Source organism: Pelodiscus sinensis, chromosome 6, assembly GCF_052426305.1.
Source record: "Pelodiscus sinensis isolate ZL-2025 chromosome 6, ASM5242630v1, whole genome shotgun sequence".
NCBI classification, from domain to species: Eukaryota; Metazoa; Chordata; order Testudines; family Trionychidae; genus Pelodiscus; species Pelodiscus sinensis.
The window spans coordinates 52,250,448-52,277,019 of record NC_143057.1 but is presented as its reverse complement, the minus strand read 5'-3'; the positions used below and the strand labels follow the sequence as shown (position 1 = coordinate 52,277,019).

General features: G+C 44.8%; 1 protein-coding gene across 1 annotated transcript in view; it reads left to right on the top strand.

The window, feature by feature from the left end:
• The first annotated feature begins 14,922 nt into the window (after positions 1–14,922).
• The window catches only part of SLC12A2 (solute carrier family 12 member 2), a 109,334-nt gene continuing 97,684 nt past the window's right edge, over positions 14,923–26,572 (top strand). The window contains exon 1 of the mRNA XM_075931906.2: positions 14,923–16,516. Within this exon, the coding sequence (XP_075788021.2) occupies positions 15,875–16,516 (642 nt within the window). The 5' untranslated portion in view covers positions 14,923–15,874. The remainder of the gene's footprint in view (positions 16,517–26,572) is intronic.

The following is a 26,572-nucleotide window of genomic DNA, read 5'->3' as shown; positions in this document are numbered from 1 at the left end:
GCTTCCTGGAATCAGCCGCTGATCAGTTTCAGCAGCAGCTGACTTGGGGATGCCTGGGGTTCTTAAGTTGAATCTGTATGTAAGTCAGAACTGGTGTCCAGATTCAGCCGCTGTTGAAACTGATCAGTTTCAGCAGCGGCTTAATCTGGACGCCAGTTCCGACTTACATACAGAATCAACTTAAGAACAAACCTACAGTCCCTATCTTGTACGTAACCCGGTGACTGCCTGTATCCCGAAATAGTGCTGCAGTGTAGACATACACTTAGAAACTGGCTTATATTCTGAAGCATCAATGTTTTTATATCCCTTACAATTTTTTATTCTATCTAATGTAACTCTTGACATTTTCATTATCCATTTAAACGTCTAATTCTTTTTTGCTTGATCTTATGGTAATGAGATCCACAGGTTAATTATGTATGATGTGAAAAGCTTTTTTTGAATCAATTTTTAATTTTCTGCCTCTCAGTCCATCAAATGCCTCATTCTTTCATTATGAGAAAGAATAAATTGTAACTGTCCATTTTATCTTCCCCACTGCTTCATTATTTTGTATATATATTCTACATCCGCTAAAATGTCTCGCCTCTAAATTAAAGAACTACAGTTTTCTGAACCTCTCATTTCAGTGCCAATATTTATTTACTTGAAACCCTTCTCTTCTATTGCTATTTGCTTTTGAGGCAGTGTAACCAGAATTCAGTATACCAGGTAAGAATGTACCATTCCTTAATTTAATGGCAATATAATATTTTTGGTATTATTTTCTATCCCATTCCTTATGCGCCCTACATGTGTTTTCTTTTTTACTATTGCTGCACCTTGAACAGAGGTTTTCATTAAGATGTGCTCAGTGATGCTGTGGTCTTTTTTTTCTTGAGTGGTGACCATTAATTGAGAATGAAGTAACGTATACAGCCTGTCCCCGAGTTGTGAACGGTTGACTTACGACCGATCGCAGTCACGACCAAAAATGTTGTAAATGGCGGACCCCGCGTTACGAACGCAAGCCGCACTTACGAACAGTGTGGTCGTGTGTAACTCAATGGAGTCCAACTTACAAACAAACCGAGTTACGACCAATTGCTTGGTCCGTAACCAGTTCGTAAGTCGGAGACTGGCTGTAGTTCAAATTATTCCTTACAATATGAATTTATAATCACTGAATTTCATGTCATCATGTTGACATTTGCCTAGCTTTGTTAGGTCCTTCTGATAATCCTGAATGTATCCTAAAAAAGTTCAATGAAGCTTTTCTTGAATAGAAAAAGAGTCACTGGATACCTTACACGGTGTATGTTACCAGCTTCTGTAGTTTGGAATGATTTGCCAGAGATTTAAGTAGCCCAGTGTCCAGTTCTTTGACTAGATATAGGTGAGTCACTACCTAAGCACTAAAACCCTTCAATAATTCGTTTTAAAAAAATAAATATAAAAAGAGCTCAACTATAATACTTAGCATTGTTCAAGGATACAATGATTTACATAGAATCTTATCCTGCCAACATATCTTGAGAAGCCACACAAAAGACATAAAATTAATACCAGTAATACAATCTGTATTCCCAAAATAAGAATAGAAAACAAGGAGATACAAATACATTAGTACAAATTTATACTTGCAGCTTCTACTACTTATAAGATTATAATGGGTTTAATTGCCTTTGGTGTTAGTAATGTCTGGGTAAGTCTGTGGGAAGAACACAAGTGTGAAGCTGAAAACTGTGAGGCTATTATGTGTTTTAAAATGCCCATCTCCACTTACACACAAGAATTTCAGCTCAAGCTTTTATCTCTCCATTATTATGTAAAGCAAAAGCTCATTGTCTGAGCTTTTTGAAGCTGAGATCAGTGTAGGTATAAATTTACATTATATAGCCTTGCTTTCAATTGCTTATAATGCAATTTTTTCCTTTTATGATGAAATTGTTCATGTTTCATTTGAAGCAAAGGAATAGTTCCTCCAGCTGAAATTCACTGGGTTGTTAGAGTCCTAACCATAACTCCTTTTTCATGGCCATGCCCCCTACACCAGTTGCTGAAAGTGGGGCTGGCATAAGAGAGTATGATGTCTGTATGCTATCCAGGGATTCTTTGCTGTAGGAAGCCAGCGTTATAACTGTTTTGTGCTGTAAGAGTTTTGTTCCTTACCTCCCAAAGATAATTTAAAAAGATGTCATCTTAAAATTGCATACTTGGTATAATGTACATGATGCTCATAGAGGAATGCATTTTTCCTAAATTGGAAAGAATTTGTTTAAAAAATAATGGTATTACAAGAAATTAGGCCATGGACAATACTTTATTTTCCACAATGTTCGTTCAAATCTTGGACCCTACACAAAGCTTTGAAAGTTGAGTAGAATCCAGTTCTCTGGGTTGGGTTCACCCTACACTTCAGGACTACATAGCTTTCCTTTTCTCTTCCCACCTCCACACATTGCTCTTTACCATCTCTTATTTGCATATGAACAGATCTGATCTTGCTTCAGTTCCCCATTTAGCCATGTTCCTAAATCTCCCTGCATGCTGAATGGAGCACAGAGCCTCTGTGGATCCTTTTTTCCCCAATGATTTGCAAGGGGTTTACACTCTCTGAAAGGAAGCTCAGAATATTGACACTCACCCTGCCTCCCCCACTCCCCAAAGCAACTGCTCAAGTCCCATGGGGTCCTCGTTCCCCAAAGAAGGCATGTGCAGTCAAAAAAAAAAATCCAAAATTCCACACATAATAAAAGCAGTGTTGTTTATTCCTTGGGTTAACTTAATTTGAACAATTCACTCCCTATTTTAAAATGCCTGGGAAATATGATGAGCCTTAAAGGAATCCCACAAAGCCTATGTCAGACCAAAGGGGGGGTGCATGAATTCCATAGCTGCAGGGCCCTCACAGTCAGTGCCCTGCCAGCAGCCCCCTCACATTTATATGATGGGGTTCCATGGATTACAAAGACACCTCTATTCACCTCAACTGTAATAGTATAATAAGGAGAGAAAGATGGCCTTTTGGGTGATACATCAGTTTGACTTTAAAACCAGAACCTTTTCACCTGGAAACTTTCAGCCAGTGCAAAGCATGGAACACAGGCTGACTATGCTCACAGTCAGATACTCCATTTACCAAACAGACAGCCACATCTTGTATCAACTTTGGTTTCCTGGTGGATGTAAGGTGAAGCCTCTAAGTAGACTGCACTCCTATGATAGGTTTCAGAGAGGTATCTGTGTTAGTCTGTTCCAGCAAAAACAATGATGAATCTGGTGGTACTTGAAAGATAAACAAATTTATTAGAGTATTAGAACATAAGCTTTTGTGAACTACAACTCACTTCCTCAGATGCTGACGGAATCTGAAGAAGTGAGGTGTAGCTCACAAAAACTTATGCTCTAATGCCTTAATAAATTTGTTATTCTTTAAATTACCACTGGACTTCTTGTTGTTTGTACTGCTATTACAGTATTATCAAAAGAAATTATTGAAATTGAAGGAGTATATTGCTAATCTCCTCTAAAGGATAACATTTAAATATAGTAGATTAATTTTGAAAGCAGCCTGGTTACAAAAAATGGCAAAAACAGAGTACGTGTAGAAGAATATCAGTTGGGGTAACGGAAATCTGAATGTATATAAGAATACATTGAAAAGCTTGTAGAGAAAAAACAAGAACCCTGAAGTTGTTTTACCCCTACAGCTGAATGGCAGTACAGCTTTCCCAAAATCATTCCAGACGGCCTTAATCATAGGATTTGTCTGGAAATTTTTCAGAAGTGTGGTGCTATAATTTTTTTTTCTGGTGGCTAGGAATAATTTAATACGAATACAGGTAAATTGCCACATGACTATGTGCTAATTGCTCAGAAATTCATCCAGTAATCTGGAAAGAGAAATACAGTATTACTTAATGCATTCATTTGGACAGACATCTACAGTAGATGTAGAGGACAAAATAAAGAACGCAGTAACAGCCGTTATTTCGAATTAAATTCAATAGCGTCTATACATGCAAACCGCTATTTTGAATTTAATTAGAAATAGTGGAGCGCTTATTTCGAATTTGGTGAACCTCATTCTATGAGGAGTAACGCCAAATTTGAAATAGCTATTTCAAATTAAGTGCTGTGTAGACACTTAATTCGAAATAGGGGGCTTCCAGCCCTTCCCAGGGAGCCCTGGTGGCCACTCTGGGCACAACCAGGAAAACTCGTCTGCTCTCCCCCCAGCCCCAGAGCCCTTTAAGGGGCAGACTCTGGCCACAGTGGCTGTGCCAGTTGCAAGCCTGCCAGCACACAGCCAGCAGAACGTGCACCTGGCACAGGATGAGCCAGCAACCCACTGCCACCCAGCCCTCCACCACTCCCCAGGACCAGGCTGGCAGCTCCCAGAAGCCTGCCAGGGGCTGCAAAAGGCAGGCGCCTGCCTGGTCTAGTGCAGAGATCGTGGACCTCATGAAGGTTTGGGGGTGGCCTCCAATGCCCAAGATCTCCACACTAGGCACAGGAATGCGGCTGTCTACACCTGGCCACCAGAGGGCACATGTGCAGCCAGGAGCAGGTGTGAACTAAAATCAAAGAGCTGTGGCAGGCCTATGCCAGGGGCTCTCAATCAGGGGCTGACCCGGAGACCTGCCCACACTACGAGGCCCTGGACCACATCCTGGGGGGTCAGATGGTCCGTGCCCCCAGATGGTCATTGACCCCGCGGCAGAGGACCCTGCCCCTGACACGGGGGAAGAGGAGAAGGATGGCAGCCAGGAGCCGCAGGAGCCTGCAGGGAGTGTGCCCTCCACCCAGGACCCCTGAGCCATACCATAGAGCCCATCAGCAGCCTCATCTGAGGTTAGGGAGGCCTCTACCTGTGAGTACCATCACAGTCCCCTTATGTGGGGCTGGGAGAGAGGGGGAGCCCAGGGACCATGCACGTGGGCTTTGCCAACCATGGAGCAGGCAGCAACCTGTGCATCTGCCGTGCCAGCTGGGACATGTGGCCCCAGCTGGGTGCCATGCAGGGACCCTGGCCTGTTACCCACACACGTCTACGCGTGAAGACACATGACAGGCTTCTAACCCCGGGGAGAGACACTGCACACTGCCCTCCCTCCAGCCCCTCCCCCGCTACACAGAAGCAGGGCACATCTCCCCTCCCGGCTCCTCCCCCTCCACACTATAGGCAGCACAGGGGTTGGGGTGCAGTCCTGGGCCAGCTCACACTCCCGGGGATAGCAGGACATGATGGTGCAGAGATCCTAAGATCAAATCCAGTTACACAGGTATAAACACCCGTGCTCCATATTCAAAATCCTCAAATTCAGGATGTCAGATGTGGCTGAAATATATATATGGACCCCAGTCTCCATTTCATTAAACCAGTTATACATTGGTGTGACTACATTATGGTGAATGGAGTCATGCTAACATAAAACTGATGGAGGATCAGGACCATATAAAATAATGTAGCTGCAAATATTTATTTATTCAATTTTATTGTAATAATGAAAGTAGAATATGATTTCCTTCAACAGTACTTCTGAAATAAAAATGTGTAAAAAAATGTAGCTGCTCATTTATTTACATGTCTCAAATACTGGATATTGGTATTAAACCTTGATATTTTGACCAGTAACAGATATAGCCATTTCTGAAGGCAGTTTCTGCATCTTTGAACTATGGGTATATTTCATAGATATAGGCTACATCTAGATTGCATCCCTTTTTCGTAAAAGGAATGCAAATTAGATGTATCGCAATTGCTAATGAAGCAGGGATTTAAATCTCCCCCACTTCATTAGCATAAAAATGGCTGCCACTTTTTTTAGGCACGGAGCTTTGCCGGAAAAAGCGCCAGTCTAGACGCGGATCTTTCGGAAAATAAAGCCTTTTCCGAAAGATCCCTTATCCCTTATTTTATACATATACATTAGTTTATAGTATATGTGAAAATTCATTTCCTTCTTCATATCTTTAGCTAATGAAAACCAATTTAACTTTGAATGCATTTCTGATTCCTGCAACCATCAAAACAAGATATGTCAGGTTATAAGGCCCTTCCCCAATAGTATTCTATTATTTTTCCACATATTTATATTTTTGGCTCATTCCTTTGTTTTCCAACCTTCCAACCAAAGTTGGATTTTTCACTAGTTTTGTTTTTATGATCTTTCACAGGATTTTGAAGAAACACCTCCACAAATCTTCACCTCCATAACATTTTAAGGAAATATTGTATAGGTATATACTGTGATAAAATCATCATCTTTTCCCAAACTTTGCTCAAAAATTATGCCAGTTGATTTCAATGAGATGTTAGTATGTTATCATTAGGGAACAAAGCATAATGTCACTGAAATTCATTATAGTAATAATGTAAGTGGAACTGTACTAGGAAATATTTAACTATTTCAATTGAATACACCACTTTCTTCTCTGAATTATTGTGAAATGTTTCTGCACCCTCTTAAATAACTGCTGTATTGTACCCCTAAGAGGTAGCTGCATTTAATCCATAATTAAATCCTGGCTGAATATGAATCAAATCCTTGCTAAAAATTCCATGGCAAGTGCTTTTAGAAATAAATTAGCTATTATAAAAATATAAGTAAAAAAGATGCATGGTAATATTTATTTGTAATAGCTTGTTAAATAAGAACTATGGAATACTGTTTGTTTGTGTCTCCTACTTCCAATCCTTCACGATATGTTCATGATCAGGTAGAAGGTGACTGTTTCAGAACATAAAATTCTGTTCAATGAGAAAAAAAGAATACTCAACTATAGCTGTTAAGATGGGAGTAGCAAGAGATGAATTCTTACATAGCATAAAGACTGGATTGATCGTAAAAATAAATTATATAATTTTCCAGTCTTTGTTTATAATATCCTATTCTGTCCTGATCACACAGCACCCCCATTGTGTTAGTGCCTCATTCCACTCAACTGTAAAAGCTCCATAGAGGTTGAGTAGAATCTAGAAATCGCTATAGTAGATTTGTAAGAATAAAAGCTGTTCTCTCTCAGCTGGCTTAACACACAGTTCTGTTTCTTGTCATTTAAGAATTCGATGCATGTGCCTTCACTATTCAATTTTTGGACTAACGTGTTTGCTTGTCCAGTACATTTTCAATGACCATCTCTCAGATTGATCCAAGGTTACTTTCTTATATTGCACAAAGATTTACTACTATTGTTGCAGATTCCGGGATGGCATTGTTTAATGACCCAAATGGTTTCAACAGATTTATAAGAGAAAATGGTGATAGTCTTTTCTAAACTTAGTAGCAAAATTAGTCTACTTGGAGTTATCCTATTTCAGTAGATACTTTGGAAAGCCAGTAATAATGGTTGCAATCACTTAAAGACAACAGCCAATAATCACTCATTAAAAAGCCACCAGATTTTCCCAGTTTGAACTAATTAGATCTTCAGTCCCATTGTATCTTCTAATTGTTTCCAAGATGTTCAGTCCTTTTGCACTCTCACTGAAAAAAAGTATAACAAAGCATTAAAGTTATGGCTTTGTAATGTTTTTTTGAAGATTCTGTAGCTCATGTTAGTGCTAGTTGCAGTAGATGGCTTCTGTTGGGGGGGTCCCCAGCAGACCAGGGAGACGCGGAGGACCCGGGTGGCGGGATCGCGGCGTGTCTTGGTCCCGCCGCCCGCGTCTCCCTGGTCTGCTGGGGCGGGGCCCAGATAGTGCGCACCCCCCCCCCAGCAGACCAGGCTTTTCTCGGGACGCCTGTGGTAGAGCAGCAGGGGCGCTGCCGGTTGTTCCCGCAGCGCCGCTCTTGGCGCTACTGGACCAACCCAGCAGCACCCCAGCTGCTCTGCCCCAGGCGTCCTGATTCAGCTGCTGCTGGTCAGTTTCAGCAGTGGCTGAATCAGGACGCCTGGGGCAGAGCAGCTGGGGTGCTGCTGGGTTGGTCCAATAGCCCGAGGAGCGGCGCTACTGGAGCAACCCAGCAGCACCCCAGCTGCTCTGCCCCAGGCGTCCCCAAGTCAGCCACTGCTGAATCTGACCAATGGCTGACTACAGGAAGCCCGAGGCAGAGTTGCTCTGCCCCGGGCTTCCTGGAATCAGCCGCTGATCAGTTTCAGTAGCAGCTGACTTGGGGACGCCTGGGGTAGAGCAGCTGGGGTGCTGCCGGGTTGGTCCCCGTAGCGCCGAGGTGTGGCGCTGCGGGGACCTACCCGGCAGCACCCCAGCTGCTCTGTCCCAGGCATCCAGATTCAGCCGCTGTTGAAACTGATCAGCGTCTGATTCCAGGAAGCCCGGGGCAGAGCAATTCTGCCTTGGGCTTCCTGTAGTCAGCCGCTGGTCAATTTCAGCAGTGGCTGAATCTGGACGCCAGTTCCGACTTACATACAGATTCAACTTAAGAACAAACCTACAGTCCCTATCTTGTACATAACCCGGGGACTGCCTGTACTCATCTATGTCTTTCAGAGAAGTTTATAGTTTCGTCAAATAGGGATCAGTTTACTAGCATTTAACTCTTATAAGATGTCCCATATGCAGCGGACGTGTCTCCTATAACTTGAACATCTAGAATGTATCTACTGGTCTCCCATGAACATCAAGATAATGTATACCATGACTTAATACTTGATGCCTATGTGCATTCATCAGCCATGTATGCACATTCTTTGAATATGGTAAGAGAGTTATTCACTTTTTCAACTGCTGAGACTTTCACTGTTGCAGTGCATGCTTCTATTCAGTCAACTGAGTCTTTTGCAGAAAGATGTAGCAAACATTTGTCAATCATATTCGGAATCAGCATCAAACTTCAGGATTAACAAGTGAAAACACACTTAGCTTGGCCTACAGCTTGGCCTACAGTGGGGTATTTCTTGCATAAATAGAAAGCATGATGCAACAGCTATGTTGGTTCACAGCAACTGTGTTGTCTGTCCAGCATTCTTAACTGTCTCATTAAGTACTTCTAAAATTGGCTTTTATGGTGACTGGCTAGAGGTTTTGTGTTTTGCAGCCTTTTTGTGTACGTTGTCAGTATTGGCTTGTCTAATTAGTCTGGCAAACCAAGTTCCTCCTCTTTTACTATATAAATCTATGCTTAATTTGTAATGAAAGAGGTACCAGAGCTCAAGCAAATTTGCTACTTTTATAACAGATGCAACAAGTCTAGAGAAGCTGAGGTGCAGAACTGGCAAGCCCTATCACAAATTAAGCACTGAAGGATGTCCCCCTCATTCAGGTAAGCTAAGTACAGTTTTGCTGCCCTTCACTCATACCACAAGGAAAATATTTAATGCCTCTCCCACACACACACATTCAGTACTAAAGTGATTAATAAACCAATGCCTGTTGGATAGCTAGACAAAGTAGGTGTGTTCATGTAAATACATTCTGGTCCTCGAGTCTGGTTTATTGCTAACTGTCAAGAGAAAGTTTACTCATACCTTGCTTGCAAATCATAATTTGAAATTATTGTGTTGGCCAATATAGCCAAAATAAATGTGCTGACTTTGTTATAAACAACAGCTGTCTGAGAAAGCTAGTCTTCATTCATACTTTTCAAGCACATTATGCTTTCTAAGTACAAGTAATTTATATATGCTTTTACAAGTATATATTTATGTTTCAATTTCAATTCAAATTTCCAGCTAAACTGGTAATCCTGCGAATAAATAGTTGAGCACTTGGGGGAGGGGGGAGATGTTGGGGAAATTCAGGGGAGTGATGAGAAATTTTTACTCTGGATTGTTTAAAGTCAGGCTCTTAGGCTGTGGGGTCTCAACCTGTGGGCTGCATGTGCCCCAAGTAGCACACTGCTGGGATGCATGTGTGCTAAAGGCTGTCAGCAGGGTCTGGGTTCCCAGCTGCATGACTGTCCAGTGGTGTGAAATCTAGGCTGGCTAGAGCTGGGTCAATGGGAGAAACTCGCCAATCAATGTAATGTGTCTTGTTCTGGTGGAGTACTGGACTTCACAGGTGTGCATTTGGCAGTTGATTTAGTGGGAAAACCCAATAAATCAATCCCTGATGGATCAATCGCTGCAGCAACAATCCACCTGGTAGAGGAGACAAGCCCTTAACTCTGTGGTATACTACATGTCAGCTTATACTACCTGTTGGCTTTTCCCCCAGTCCTTTTTAAACTATCTATTAGTGGAGTGTGGCGGGCTCACCAGCCCCATCCTCTTCTCCCCAAGGTCCGGTCCCCTTTAAATGCAGGCACAGAGGCCTAGTCCTTTCAACGGAGGCCCAGCGGCCTAGTCCTTTAAATGGTTTCCCTCGTCGTCTGGGATCTGGTAGGAAGGGGTAGAGGGGCCTGGGCCCCCCCCCTCCACTGGGCCCCAACCCAGGGCCCTATCAGTGGCAGGTGGTTCCCACTACTGGCTCAGCAGGGCATTCTCCCCGGAACTCACTGAGCCCGCTGGGCCTTTTTCTGGCCCCTGCCTTGGGTTGCTTCCTACCCCCTTGCCTGGTCTGACGGCAGTCCCACCTGAAGGTGCAGGTCCAGCAACAGCAGCAACAGCTTCTAGGGAGGCTGTGCAGCACGGCCAGCGTTGTGGTCTGGCTCGTCCCAGTGACAACATCGGCAGGGGTAACGGGTCCTGCACCTCTTGGTCCGGTGGCTGTGGCTCCGGCTCTGGGGCCTGGAGAGGAGCTCCTTCCCCTCCCGCGGCCAGCCCCAACTGAGCAGCCCGGCAGCCTTTTATACCAGGGCTGCACTGCGAGCATGCCCAGCAGGGTTGCGGGGAAGGGGCGTATTCCACCCAATAGGCGGGCTCTCCGCCCCCCTGTTCAGTGGGAGGCTGGCCAGCCCCGTCACAGGGAGGTTCTATTAATAGAGATGCTCTATTTTCTAGTCAGGAGGAGATGATGGAACTATCAGATCAAATGAGGCACAATCAAATGAAAGAGTCTAACATCAAGAAATGGCAGACAGATAAATAGTGACAAATTATTAAAGTGCTTATACGCAAATACTAGAAGTCTAAATAGTAAAATGGATTAACTGGAATGCCTAGTTTTAAAGGAGGATATTGATATAATAGGCATCACGGAAACTTGGTGGAATGAGGACAAGCAATGGGACACAGTCATACCAGGGTATATAATATATCGGAGGGACAGAGCAGGTCGTGCTGGTGAGGGAGTGACTCTATACATGAAAGAATGAAGTAAAAATCTTAAATGAACCACAACGTTCATAGAATCTCTATGAATAGTGATTCCATGCTCCAATAATAAGAATATAGCTGTAGGAATATATTATCGACCACATAATCAGGACAATGATAGTGACTATGAAATGCTAAGGGAGATTAGAGAGGCTATCAAATTAAAAAACTCGGAAATAGTGGGGGATTTCGACTATCCCCAGATTGAGTGGGTACACGTCACTTCAGGACAGGATGGAGAGATAAAATTTATTGATACATTAAATGATTGCTTCTTGGAGCAGTGGGTTCTGAAACCCACAAGGGGAGAGGCTATTCTTGATTTAGTCGTAAGTAGAGCGCAGGATCTGGTTCAAGAGGTAAATATAACTGGACCGCTTGAAAACAATGACCTAATGTAAGAAAAATACCTGAGCAGCCCAACACTATGTCATTTAATTTAAGAAAGCAGAACTACACAAAAATGAGGAAGTCAGTTAAACAGAAAAAAAAAAAGGTACAGTGACAAAAGTAAAATCTCTGCAAGATGGATGGAAACTTTTCAAAGACATCATAACAGAGGCTCAACTTAAATGTATACCCCAAATTAAAAAACACAATAAGAGAACCAAAAAAGTGCCACCGTGGCTTAACAACCAGGTAAAAGAAGCGGTGACAGATAAAAAGATATCTTTTAAAAAGTGGAAGTCAAATCCTAGTGAGGAAAATAGAAAAGTCCGTAAACTTTGTCAAATTAAGTGTAAAAATATAATAAGAAAAGCCAAAAAGGAATTTGAAGAATAGCTAACCAAAAACTCAAAAAGTAATAGTAAAATGTTTTTTAAGTACATCAGAAGCAGGAATCTGGCTAAACAGCCAGTGGGGCCCTTGGACAATCGAGATGCTAAAGGAGACCTCAAAGATGATAAAGTCATCACGGAAAAGCTAAATGAATTCTTTGCTTCAGTCTTAATGGCTGAGGATCTTGGGGAGATTCCCAAACCGGAGCCATTCTTTTTAGGTGACAGATCTGACGAATTGTCCCGGACTGAGGTGTCATTAGAAGAGGTTTTAGAACAAATTGATAAAGTTAACAGTAACAAGTCACTGGGACCAGGTGGCATTCACCCAAGTGTTCTGAAAGAATTTGCAGAACCATTAACTGTGGTTTGTAAATATCCTTTAAATCAGCTTCTGTACCTAATTGATTGGAAGATAGCTAATGTGACACCAATATTTAATAAGGGCTCTAGAGGTGATCCTCTAGATCACAGGCCAGTAAGTGATTACAGGCCAGTAAGTCTAATGTTAGTACCGGGCAAATTAGTTGAAACTAGTAAAGAATAAAATTGTCAGACACATGGATGAATATAATTTGTTGGGGGAAAGTCAACATGGTTTCTGTAAAGGGAAAACATGCCTTACTAATCTGCTAGAGTTCTTTGAGAGGATCAACAAACATGTGGACAAGGCTAATCCTTTAGATGTAGTATATTTAGATTTATAGAAAGCCTTTGACCAGGGCCCTCACCAAAGGCTCTTAAGTAAAGTAAGTTGTCATGGGATAAGAGGGAAGGTCCTTTTGTGGATTGATAACTGGTTAAAAGACAGAAAACAAAGGGTAGGAATAAATAGTAAATGTTCTGAGCAGAGAGAAGTAACTAGTGGGGTCCCACAAGGGTCTGTCCTGGGACCCAATCCATTCAACTTATTTATAAATGATCTAGAGAAAGGGGTAAACAGTGAGGTGGCAAAATTTTCAGATGATACCAAACTGCTCAAGATAGTTAAGAGCAAAGCAGACTGTGAAGAGCTTCAAAAAGATCTCATCAAACTAAGTGATTAGGCAACAAAATGGCAAATGAAATCAATGTTGATAAATGTAAAGTAATGCACACTGGAAAGCATAATCCCAGCTATGTATACAATACGATGGGGACTAATTTGGCTACAACACCTCAAGAGAGAGGTCTTGGAGTCATTGTGGATAGTTCTTTGAAAACATTCACTCAGTGTGCAGAGGCAGTGAAAAAAGCAAATAGAATGTTAGGAGTCCTAACAATGACTCCTAACATTCTATTTGCTTTTTTCACTGCCTCTGCACACTGAGTGAATGTGTACAGATGTGGTCACCCCATCTCAAAAAAGATATTAGCATTGGAAAAGGTTCAGAAAAGGGAAACAAAAATGATGAGGTGTTTGGAACAGGTGCCATATGAAGAGAGATTAAAAAGACTTGGACTTTTCAGCTTAGAAAAGAGGAGTCTAAGGAGGGATATAATAGAGGTTTATAAAATCATGACTGGTATGAAAAAATGAATAAGGGAAAGTTATTTACTTATTCCCATAATAAGAGCTATGGGGTCACCAAATGAAAATAATAGGCAGCAGATTTAAAACAAACAAAAGGAAGTTTTTCTTTTCTCAGTGTGCAGTCAACCTGTGGATCTCCTTGCCAGAGGATGCGGTGAAGGCTAGAACTTTAATAGGGTTAAAAAAAGAGTGAGATAGATTCATGGAGGTTAGGGCCATCAATGGCTATTAATCAGGATGAGTAGGAATGGTGTCCCTATCCTCTGTTTCTCTGGAAATGGTGGGGAGGGGATCACATGAGGATTAGCTGTTGTGATCCCTCCCTCTGGGGCATCTGGTATTGGGCAAGGTTGGCAGACAGGATACTGGGCTAGATGGACCTTTGGTCTGACCCAGTATGGCTGTTCTTATGTACGTACAGTTTGGTCAACGTAAGGCAGCTTACATCATGCTAATTGTGTCAGTATATACTACTGCAGCCTTACTTATGATATAAATGCTCTATTACACTAATATACTTTCACCATCATGACAGCGTATAGCAGGGCAGTTGTTCGCTGTCATTGTCGGTTTCACAGACATCTGCTAGACCTGTGAAATTGACAAAAAGGCTGATAGGTTTCTTGCTGTAAACCCCAGGCCTCCTCACAGCTTTGTCTGTCACACTAGGGGTGGGGGCACTATTTGGAGCTCTGCGTCCCCAGCCGAGGCTCCTGGATCTCGGTTGAGAGCAGGATAGAGAGGGTGGGGAAGTTGGCAGGGTCAGTTAGGTTCTTGCTCTGGAGCTCTGAGGTCACAGTTGGGGGACAGGCACAGGACCTAGCTGTGTGTGGGGAAGTGCTGCAGCACACCTGACCTGCATCCAGAGCCCTGGCTGCTATCTCCCCCCCACACCCAGGCTATGTCTACACTGGTGGCTTCTCGCGCAAGAGAGCTTACACTTGTAAGAAAAGAGTGTAGCTCTTGCGCAAGAAGCTTTCTCTTACCAGCAGGTACTGTAAATCTTGCGCAAGAGCAGACAGGCAGTGTGGATGCTCTGTGGATTCTTGCGCAAGAACGGCCGTTCTTGTGCAAGAACTCACCAGCGTAGACATAGCCCCAGGGTCCTGGCTGCTGATCCCTGCCTGGGCCTTTCTTTGTCCATATCTCCCTCATCCAAAGTCGGGTGGGAGAAGGCAGAGGCACAGACCTGTGCGCCTGCCACTGAGCAGTGTATGCAAAAGCAGGTGAGAGCTGGGGAAGCTCAGCCCTCCCCTTAAGTCAATAGACCAAGAGACAGAAGGGGAGGGGGGCTATGAAAATGTGCAGTAATTGCAGCACAACCGCACCGGCTCCTGCTGCTCAGCCTCCACCTGACCTGCCCCCGACCCCCACCGCCTCCTGAGAGCGGCGCCCGGGGATTTTCTCGCGAGATCTTTCCCCGCGCCGCAGCCTGCGGAGCCGGCGGGCGGACAACTTTCAAACCGGGGGAGCGAGCGCGAGGCTAGGCCCAGGGGGCGGGGACGGAGCCAGCCGGCACCATCGGCCAGCAGCGCGCGCGCGCGGCCTGTCTAAGAGCGGCGGCTGCTGGTGCTGGGGCTGCGAGCGCCGCCTGTCACCCACTTCTCCTCCGAGGCGGCGGACGCAGCCGTAGCGGCGCTAGCATCCGCCCCAGAGCCGGGTGTCTCCTCCTGCCGCAGCGCGCCCGGAGGGACCGGGCGGGCGGAGCCTCCGAGACAGGCGGCGCCTCGCTGCCGCCGCGCCCGCTCCGGGGAAGGGAAGCGACGCTCGCTAGGGCCGGAGGCGCGCGAGTCCCGGCGGCCGAGCCCCCCCCCGAGGACGGGGAGGGACGGAAAAAAGCCACTTCCGCCGCCAGCCCGCCCTCGTGTCGCTTTAAAGACCCAGCCCCGAGCCGCGCCGCCGAGCCGCGATTGGCTGAGCCCTGCCCCTTCGGCCGGCTGCTGTCAGCGCCTTGGGGCCAGCCCGCCGGGCGAGCGCCGCTCCGCCTGCTCCTCGGGGTGTCAGTGCGGCGGCGTGGGACCCTGCCGCGGCGTGTCGGGCGGTTCTGGGATTAGGTCAGGCAGCGCGGTGGGGAGCGGGAGCCGCGTGTGCCCTCAGCCGGGGGCCCTGCTGCCCAGCGCGGGTGGGTGGGGGGCAGGAGGTGTCGGGTGCCGCTGCGGAGCGCGCAGCAAGGCGGCTGTTGCTGCCCCTCTGTCCGGGCTCAGGGTCTTGTGGCGGGCGGAGGAGCCAGAACTGCCGCGGCGGCGGCGGCAGCATCATCACCTGGCGCTGCGGCGGAGGCGGAGGGAGGGGAGAGGCGAGGAGGGGCGGGCGCGGCGCGTTGCGTGGTCTTGGGGCAGCCCGGCTGGTGGTTGGACGTTTAAAGCAGCCGAGCCGCCGCTGGGGTGTCAGAGGCAGCCGGGGCCGTCGCTCGTTCGCTGCCGCGTGAGCCGGAGACATGGAGGGGAAGCAGCCGCCGTCTGGCTCCACCCGGCAGCAGGCTGCTGCGGCGCCGGGAGACGCTGAGGAAGCGCCGCGCTTGCCGGCTCGCGTTGGGGATGCGGCGGCTGTCGGTGCGGAGCCTGAAGCGGGACTGTCTCCGGCGGCAGCGGCTGGTGATGCCCTGTGCAGACCGCTGGGTCCCACCCCGAGCCAGAGCCGCTTCCAGGTGGATCTGGTGGCGGAGGGCTCTGGCCGGGCGGCAGCGGACGAACCCCAGAAAGCTGGCGGGCCGGGCGGCGCGGCGGGGAAGGGCAGCGACGAAGCCAAAGGCAGGTTTCGGGTGAACTTCGTGGACCCGTCGGCCGGCGATGATAGCCATGTCGAGCACGGCGGGGGCCCGGAGGGCGGCGGGGTCAGCTTCCAGAACGGCGGCGATACGGTGCTGAGCGAGGGCAGTCTCCACTCCGGGTGCGGCGGCCCCGGCGGGCATCACCACTACTACTACGATACCCACACCAACACCTACTACCTGCGCACCTTTGGCCACAACACCATGGACGCCGTGCCCAGGATAGATCACTACCGGCACACGGCCGCCGACCTGGGCGAGAAGCTCATCCGGCCTAGCCTGGCCGAGCTGCACGATGAGTTGGACAAGGTAAGATACTGCGGGCATCTCCATTCCTCAGCCCGAGTGCTTCAGAGCCCTGATGGTGCTTGTGCTCACAGTTGCATTGCTTCCTTCCTCTTCCCACGTGGGGGCCAGATAATTCAGATGTGCGCTGACTAACACGGGCCGCTGGGTTGCAATAGGAAGCCTTTGCTCTGTCTTCTCTCTGCCCTCCTCCCCTTGTCTGAATTTGTTCTAGGCAAAACAACTAAATGATTTTCCCTTAAGCTCCTTTCTTCGTGTTGGTTTCAGTTGTCCACAAACCGGCTTGAGATAACTGTAGATTTGTATTAGAAGGAAAACAGCAACAACTTGTCACTCAGATTTATAAAGATGCAGGTGTTGGACACTGACCAGTAGGAACCAGTCACAATTGTATATTTGAAGAACAAATGGCTTTATTGCAGCTGTGAAGTAGATAGGGAAAAGGTAATTACGAGTAAGAGAGTCCCTCTCCCAAGTGTAGCATGTCATCATTAAATCATCAAAGCTGCTTCTGTTCTTTGTTGCACAAAAAAATAGAAGAGCTCACATGGAACACTCTTTTACCCCTTATTTTGAATTAAACAGTAGAGGCAGCTTCATTGGAATTGAGTTTCTGTTCTATCTTCCCCATACAAGTTAATGGAATTTGTGTATAGTGATTTAAGACTTAAACTCAGATCTGTAAGCTTCTGCCACCTTTTGGAGTAGACTGTATGTTGTTGGAGACTATAAAATAGTTAAAGTTTCTACACATTGTATAGAATACTCAATTTCAAACAAATCAAGGAAAGTTCATGGTTTGTTCTGTGCTGGGATCAGGCTAAATTATAGCAATAGCCTACTCTGGCTTTATAATCTCTGAATATCTTCAGATGCTGATTTCTTGTTACATGAAACCTACCTCTTGGTTGGTGTGTGAAGATTGGTTAAAGACTTCAATTTTAAATACTAATTAGACTATTTCTGGTCTAGCTAAAATTTGAAAAATGTGGGTTACATTCTGGTAAAACTCTTTGGAGGAGATAAAAATAAGGAATCTTCGGTTTTCTGACCTCTTTTCATCCTAGCGCTGAATGCTTTTGTGTTAGCAGTTCTGCTTAATAGCATTGTTTTGTCTTCAGTAACTTTTTCCCCTTTGTACTACTGATTACTACATACCACAAAGCTATAGTAGTATCTGTTTGTTTTTTTCATACATTTCTAATAGAATTTCATCTCAATTGAATTTAGAGTTTAGCCTATTTTTAAACTCATGCTGCTTTGTATTTTACACTGGCTCATATAGTCTGCATCGTTGATCCACTTCCTTCTGAATTCTAAATACTTTATTTAAAAATTCTCACTGTGTGTACTACATAACTTCTGCTATGATTAGTAGGAGTACTGCACACTGTGAACAAATTATAGGGGATAATTCTCAAGTCAAACTTTATTTAAAAAAAAAATGACCTCAAACATTTGACTCGAGGCAATGGGAAAAGGCAAAGGAAGTTAGAGATCCCTAAGTTTCAAAGGATGAAATTCTGATTTCTTTTAAAGTCAATGGTAGAACTTCCATTTACTTCATTTGGGTCAGAATTATGTCTTAATTATTTGTTTTGTTGTGTTTCATGCACTTCAGAGCAGATTTGTTGAGTCCTGTTAAAACCTTGAATCTAGAGCCATTTAAATGGACAACTGCATTGACGAAAGTCCTCATGGTTCCTATGTCTGTCAAATATAAACACTAATACTCTCTTTCAAATGTGATTTTCTTTATAAAACTTTATTTTGTATGTGTATTTTCTATCTTATCTGTAGTGATTAAACATTACTGTTGTTCCTATCATCTATCTTGTTTTATCTCATTCATGTTTCTCTCCCTTAGAATCCTGTTTATAAATGAATTTGGAACATGAGTGGCCATTTACCATTTCTTTCATGTATACAATATATAGTGTGTGTGTTTAGTATCTGGCATTGATTCAACATATAGAATGGGGTGGGGGACTCTTTTCAGTGGGAGATGTGGAAAAGGATAGTGCTTAAATATTATTTCTGTTACAAGCTAAAGCAATTTTAAACCTCAGGATTTGGGATTTGAACCTCAGAGCTTCAACAATATTTCATGGCTTTGATTTCAGCATAGTAATTGAAGAAGCAACTTAATTCGAAGCCTGTGGCTTCATGAACTTTTCAAGTTCTGTAAGCTACATTTTGGGGTGAAATTTGGCATATTTGTTCTAAACAAGCATGTTCCTTCACATTTTATTAGTAAGCTTAGTAAAACTCTACCTCAGTTGTCCTAGTCAGGGAACCAAAAGGAAAGGCAGGATGGGTATATGTAGGTAGACTGATTTAATAATTTAACTACTTATTTTTATGCTTTGCTTTTTAAAAAGCAATCTGATGTTTCAAATACAGATGTTTTAAAACTTATAGTTTTGTTCCTTGGTATAGATAAGTGTCAGATAAAGAAATAGAAATAATATTGATATAGAAATAATAAGGTGTATATTTGAAAAAGTAAATGTGATACATGAATTTCCTCTGTTTTTGAACAACCTGGTATTAAAAATATGTGAAAATATTTGTTATAATTTAAGTTCTGCACATTGAATAATACTTAGCTCCCTCATTGTATTTTGCCTTCAAAGCTCCTAATAGATGGTAGAAAGTAAATCTCCTCAACTGTCCTGACAAGTATGGAAGTATCCTCAGTTTTAGAAAGACTTTACATTTCACTTCCCATAAGCCTGACAGATGTAATTGCTGTGTTAAAGGAATGTGGGCATTCATGCGTGTGTGTTCTGTACAACTGCATCTAGTGCCTCTGTCTTTACCTCACTATTAATTCCATAACCACATGTTTCAATTATATACCCCTCTGGAAGCCACACAATACTACCACTTCTTAAATTATTGGGGTGTTGAGTTTAGAAATGGCTGGTACAACATAGCCCTGTGAATTTCATCTGTTGTTGTCTTGTTTTTCAAACACCTATGAAAATTAATAACCTTACTTCACAAGGTACATTATTTCAACTCCTAGGTTTGACCCTTGAGGGCAGTAGTAACTGGGTAATTAGAGTAGAGTGGTTGCTAAATGCTTCTCTCTTAATCTATTCTTTTGACTAATGGGAAAAGCTTTATGGTGTGGGATTTGTGTGTGGAAAAGTTCCTGATAATCAGTAAGATAGAAATATTAGCCCATAATTAAAATAACGTGGGGAGGGGAAAAAGGAAACCAGGTGTATGAGAGATACCTCCACACTCAGAGAGGCAGTTGAGTGTAGGGATATAGTGGTGTAGTCGATTAACCAATAAGCAAAAGCTTATAGATTAGTGCTTCGTACTACATATCTCCCCTCCCCCCCCCCCCCCGCCCAGTACATTTTTTAGTAGGCTGGCCAGCAGCACAGGTCAGTCTTGGCTTGTGCTGGGTCTGGGACCTACCCCTGCTGTGACTTTGCATTTAAAGTGTATTAGGAGCCAGGTGGTCAAGCAGCTCAGCTCAATTCCAGCTCATGCTGATACAGAGGCAGCAGCGGACTCCTCAGGAGTGGGGCTGGAGTGCACTGGCTACTGGCCCCACCTCCACCCCTGGGGACTATAGAATAGTTGAATAGCTGATAAGAATTCATAAGATAAATTGACTATTCAGTTATTCAATATTTAACATTCCTAAATGGGTGTCTAAGTGGGAATGGCATTGTGACAGTGTCAGGGCAGCAGAATTGGAAGGTAAATAATATTATCCTCTTTAAAGGTACTGGAAAAAATTCTCCAGCTTGACCAAATTATTTTTGGTACAGTTTTTGAGGTAGAGGCAAAAGTGATTGTCAGCCATATTCACATTCCCTGAAGCTATCATTTGCCAGCCTGGTCTCTAGTGTACACTGGAGCAGCCTGCTGGTTGCTAGTGCCCCATAGAGGTCATTTTGACAATGGGATCAGCCAGATTCAGACACTTCTGGCTGTGGTGCCTCTTTCCCAGTCATACGTCTCTGTCGAGAACTAGGGCAATAGATAATATAGCAGCTATCCCACCTAAGGATTGTCTTAGGCAAGGGGGAATCTTTGAGTGGCTAGATCTGCTAGTGCTAAGACTATTAATTTTTTGCATCTCAACCCTGGTTTCCACCTATTGGTATAACTATGTCACTCAGGCATGTGGAAAATTCATACCCCTGAGTGATACAGTTATACTGACCAAACTCATGTAGACAGTGATTTATTGATGGGAGGGCTTCCCTTGTCTACATAGCTCCAGCCTATCAGGACAATGGAGTACCCATGCAGATGGGAGAAGCTCTTAGGCCATGTCTTCACTTGGGGGAAGATCAGTGCTGTCGCAATCAATCTTCTGGAATTCAATTTAGCGGTCTACTAAGTCCCGTCAGTGGCTGATACTCCTGCATCTGTGAGGTGTAAGGGAAGCTGATAGGAGAGTTTGTTCCCATTGGCCTCCCACTGTGGGTACAGCGGGGAAGCTTGAATTAAGGCATACTGACTCCAGCTACATAATTAAAGTAACTGGAGTTGCGTATCTTAATTCAACCTTCCCCTTTAGTGTAGACCTGATCTTGGTGTCTTCAGTGAGCATTCCAGTGGTACAGATATACTAGTGTTACTGTAGCCACGATAGGAATAGCATGTCCTGAATATCAGAGATATCATCTCAGTAGGATTCTCACTTCTGCATGGTAAGCAGGAGGGATATCGCAAAAGAAAAATTATTTTGAAATAGGATCCTGCCCTGGAAGTCAAAACCAAGAAATAATGCTCTAAATGCATTGAAAGAACTTTGTATTTACTTTGGAGATGCTTATGTGGAAATATCTTAGAAACAATCCACAGGGGCAGTTGTGTTAACGCTCAGTGAGTCTTAGCACATAGTGTTCTATTTAACACCAGCCATGTCGTTCCACTGTGAAGTACAATTAGACATCTACTTAGAGACAGTCCTCTTAGGGATGGGTGTGAAAGAATACCAAGAGAGTAGTGTTATCAGTGTTTTAAATTCTGCTAATATTTAAAAGAAGTCTGTCGTGTTCCTTTCTTGGTCTCTTTTAAAAAAAAAAAAAGTCTGCTATTATGGTCACAGAGATGCACTTGGATCATGTTTGAGGCTAACTGATGAAGTCTCATCTACAGGCAGTCCCCGGGTTACGTACAAGATAGGGACTGTAGGTTTGTTCTTAAGTTGAATCTGTATGTAAGTCGGAACTAGTGTCAGCCGCTGCTGAAACTGATCAGTTTCAACCGCGGCTGAATCTGGATGCCAGTTCTGACTTACATACAGATTCAACTTAAGAAACCCAGGCGTCCCCAAGTCAGCTGCTGCTGAAACTGATCAGCAGCTGATTCCAGGAAGCCTGGGGCAGAGCAACTTTGCCTCGGGCTTCCTGTAGTCGGCCGCTGGTCAGTTTCAGCAGCGGCTGACTTGGGGACGCCTGGGGCAGAGCAGCTGGGGTGCTGCTGGGTTGCTCCAGTAGCGTGGCTTCTTGGCGCTACTGGAGCAACCCAGCAGCACCCCAGCTGCTCTGCCCCAGGCGTCCTGATTCAGCCGCTGCTGAAACTGACCAGCAGCGGCTGAATCAGGACGCCTGGGGCAGAGCAGCTGGGGTGCTGCCGGGTTGGTCCAGAGCGGCGCTGCGGGACCAACCCGGCAGCGCCCCAGCTGCTCTCCCCCAGGGGTAGGCAAGAAAAGCCTGGTCTGCTGGGGGGGGGGGCACTAGCTGCACCCCCTCCCCCAGCAGACCAGGGAGACGGAGGTGGCGGGACGCCCAAGTCTTCCACGGCTTTGCTCCGTCTCCCTGGTCTGCTGACCTGGGAGACGCGGAGCAAAGCCGCAGAGCATGTGGGCAGCGGGACAGTCCAGGCGCGCCGCGGCTGTCCCATGCTGGCGTGCTCCGAGGCTTTGCTCCCCATCTCCCTGCAGACCAGGGAGACGGGGAGCAAAGCCTTGGAGCACGCCCACAGTGGGACAGCCCAGGTGCGGCCGGGCTGTCCCGCTGCGGGCGTGCTCTGCAGCTTTGCTCCTGTCCACCTGGTCTGCTGGGGGGGGGGGGGTCCAGCGGCTTTGCTGGCCCCCCCCCCCCCCCCAGCAGACCAGGGAGACTGGGAGAAGCTTTTCTCGCCCCGGAGGACACGGGTGGCGACCCGCCGCCCGTGAGCTCCAGGGTGAGAAAAGCCCCGTTCGTAAGTGCGGATCCGCGTAAGTCGGGGACTGCTTGTACTTGTATTTGTAGAACCTGAAACAATAGTTCTAAGACATAGAAATTATCCCACTAATTACATAGGTGCAAAAATGGATGCCTCTTGGAATATGTTAAATATAATGTTGACTCCCTGTTCATCATACCATGTAACAAATGAAGGGGAAGCTCATTGTATGATGATCTGAGCAACACACTCTGATAGATGGTGGGTTGTGTGTGTTTTTTTTTTTTTTTTTTTTTTTTTTTTTGGAACCACTAGTTAGTGGCTCGGAAGAGTACTTGCCCTTTTTTCCACCCCTACTTTGAAAAAGGAACCTAATATTCTCTATCCACACTACAGTTAAACTCCTGTGGCTGGCCAAAGTTAGCTGAAACAGGCCAACTCTGTGTTTTATTATGGCATACTTGCAGGATCAAATACCTCCTCAAAGGGGAATGAAGCTGAAGAAGCTTAGTGGGGTGTATGAGATTCTGGGAAAATCAACTGCCACAGAGGCCATGTATGTACAGTATTTGACTTCAAGTGAAGGTGATATGAAACAAGAACATGCATGATCATATTTTGATTTTTCACTCAAGGTTCTGTAAGTGATTTCTCATATAGGGGAGTTTATTTTGAGAGTCAAGTATGGAAGGAGTCCTCTGGCTAGTTTTTAAACACCGAATTAATGTGTGTTTCTAATGTGTACTTCCTTTAGACAGAAATTTTGGATGAGTCTGCATCAGTCTTAATCTAAGATCTGTCATGATGTAAATTAAATGGCTTAAATGAGAGAATTTAAGAGCCCAAAGTTTCTGTCACTAAAAAACCAACAGGCATAGTAAGAAACTTGAGGGTACAGGTACTGAATGGATCAATATAAACTTTCATCAAGATTGTCAGGACCACTTTCCTAATCTAATGGCATAGGGCGCTTTGGGTGGGGGAAGTGTCAATCCTTATGTTAACTTGATGGCTGGGATTGCTAAAGTGTTGGTTTACCTCTGCTTAGCCTTTAAGTTGGAATTGCAGGTAGAGAACCAGCAGTCTTTGTGAGCTCTGGATCCCCCTGGGTAGCCACGATCATGTTTCAGGGGGTCTGCCAAGCAGGGGTGGCATTAGACTTGCTGTGGCCCATGGCAGAAAGCCAAAGCCTCACCACATAGGGCTGAAGCCCATAGCCCAGTGTCCTGACCTTTGAGCCTAAAGCCCAAGTGTTAGCAATTTAGCTTCGTTGCGCTGTGGGGCTCAAGACAGTTGTCTTATTTGCTACCCTCTAGTGTGTGTCCTGACTTTTATATGCAGAAAAACAGTTATTGTGGCACAGATGGGCTGTGTAGTTTTTATAGTCTATTGGTGGTGGGGTGAACTCAGAAGAAGGATGAGAACCCCAATTATACCTCCCTGTAAACTTTGTCTCTTTGGAGTTACAGGTTTGTACGGAAGATGACCTTAAAAATGGCTGTGGGCTTGGTCCTGGAGGGTAACATTTTCAAAAGTTTGAAAATGTTACTCTTTATGATCACTTAATGATCTCTGCATTTTCAGGGAGAGAGCCTGCACTGGGATGGTGTTGAGTGATCTGAATCCGAATTCTCGTAGTTATGGGACTGTTTAGATATCTATGAAAGTTGAGAATTTTTCTGGGGTGGAATATGGTCATTGAAAATTTTGCCTCCTGAATACTGCAGGATCTATGCTATCAATTGGATTGTTGGAAAGGAAATATAGGAGGTGATGTTCTTTGGCTAATGTGGTCTCTCTCGAAGCATGAGAGAAGAGGCAGCTGGAGCAGTGAGTAGTAAGAAAACCCATCTCTGGAATCGGTCATTAATCAGAGGACATCTGACTCTTTTCCTTATCTAGGAATCTCCTGTAAGAATCTATAATATGAACTGCATGATAATGTTCTTCCCCACAAAGTATGTGGCAGATAGGAACATCTTGTGGAATTAAGCCCTTTCTTAAAATGCAACCAGGTATCTTTCTGTTTTGTTTACTTGAACCAGGACCACGTTTACAATACTAAGTCTCTAAAAGTTCGTACATTGCTTGGATTTTCAGGACACTTGACGTGTGACTGCTGTTTCTGGATAGATCATGTTCTCAGTATATGGAGTTCTGTAGTCCTAGTTCCTGTTCATTGTAGGCAATTCTTTCATCACTCTAGTCTGGACAAGAGGTGTTTTAGGAATTAATTTCAAATTAAATATTGCCTCTTGGCATCAATGTTCCCTCTTTTATTCTGAGCATGGATGGAAAAAAATTAATTTTATGCGCACTGAGGCATGTGCGGATGTGTGCCACCAATAGAAACATATGCTGCTGGCTGTGGATGCATTGCTAAGCAGTTGGGCAGTATTTGAATCTCCCGTGGGAGGCTGTCCAAGCGCTCAGCTTACAGGGAACACTGCTTTGCCAGTCTTCTAGGCGTACAGTCTGTTAGTTACCTGGATGAGATGTGAAAGTCCTTGTATTGCGTTCTTCCATTAGGAGCTTGAAGTCCACTTCAAATCCTCTTAATATTGATCTGCCATGAAAACTACTTGCATGGCTTTGTACTCAAATAACAAAGGCTATGATTTGTTATGGATATTTTTAATAAATCATGAACAATAAACAAAAAATCACAGTCCATCTTCTATCCATGAACTCTGTACTGTAAATACTGGTTAGGAAGTCCCTGGGTCACCCACATGGACCACTGCTTGGATGGTCCCCAGGGCCAGCTGACTGGGGCCACCTGAGCAATGGCTGGTGCAGCTAGTTGTGGGGCTGCCAGGGTGGTTGGCTGTTCCAAAGCAGCCAGTGTGACTGTCCCCCGGCTTCCTGAGCAGCTGACCCCAGAGCTGCTCGGGTGGCCCTGGGATCAGGCAGAACTCATGGAGGTTGCAGACAGTCATGTAATCCCCTGACTTTGCAACCTGCGTGCCAGACACAGAGCCCTACTAATAACTAACCAGAGTCCCACCAGTCAGTCTTATAACTCTAACAGCTCTACCCCAGTGGTGAGACAAATTAATGTTTCAGCCTTCTACATAGCGTTGTCTCTAATCCCTCAATTGTCCAAGTATCTACACAGGTTGACAATGCATTTAATTAAGTAAAATTGTAGTTTGTGCCACTGCAAAAGGCATGATACAACTGGCAGTGCTTTTCTCACTAGAGCAGTGGTTCCCAAACTTTTTGGCATCACCCCCTTTTTGATTTTTTTGAAAAACCCTCACAACCCCCCGCCCCCCAAAATAGCAGCAAAACTTGTTGAGCCCAAAAAAAAAAAAAGTGAACTGACCGGGGCAGCAAAACTTGATGGGGGAGGGGAGGGCTGGATTTCTTCATGCCCCCCAGGGGGTATGCCCCCCAGTTTGGGAATCCATGCACTAGAGCAAATTCTTCTGTTTGGGATGTTGGGATGTATCTCTATATGCTTGTAAGCTTCTTCAAAGTACAGAGGATGCACAGTCATTCTCTTATCTAGAAGTGTGATGGTTCTTGGCATAATGACCTTGATCTACTTTAACTAGATATTGATGCAGTTTTCTGAGCTCGGGGAGGCAGGAAATATCTTGAGTAACCCCCTTTTTTCTTTCACTTTTTTTTCTTTGATTGCTCTTTGCCAGACCTTATGGCTTTCCTGCATCAATTTTTCCTGGCACTTATAAACTCAAGAACATTGTGGTGGCTTTTTGTGGGAAGAGGGAGATATGGGTTGGAGTGGAAGAGTGAAGTGCATGCAGTCAGAATGGTGGCTTTCTGAAACCTAAGCTTATAGCTCCACAGAACAATATTGAGGACCCATGTGTCTGAGGTAAACAGGGGCCATCAGGAGTAAACGTCTTCCAGTCTGACTCTGAGAATGAGCCCCAGGTAATGGTG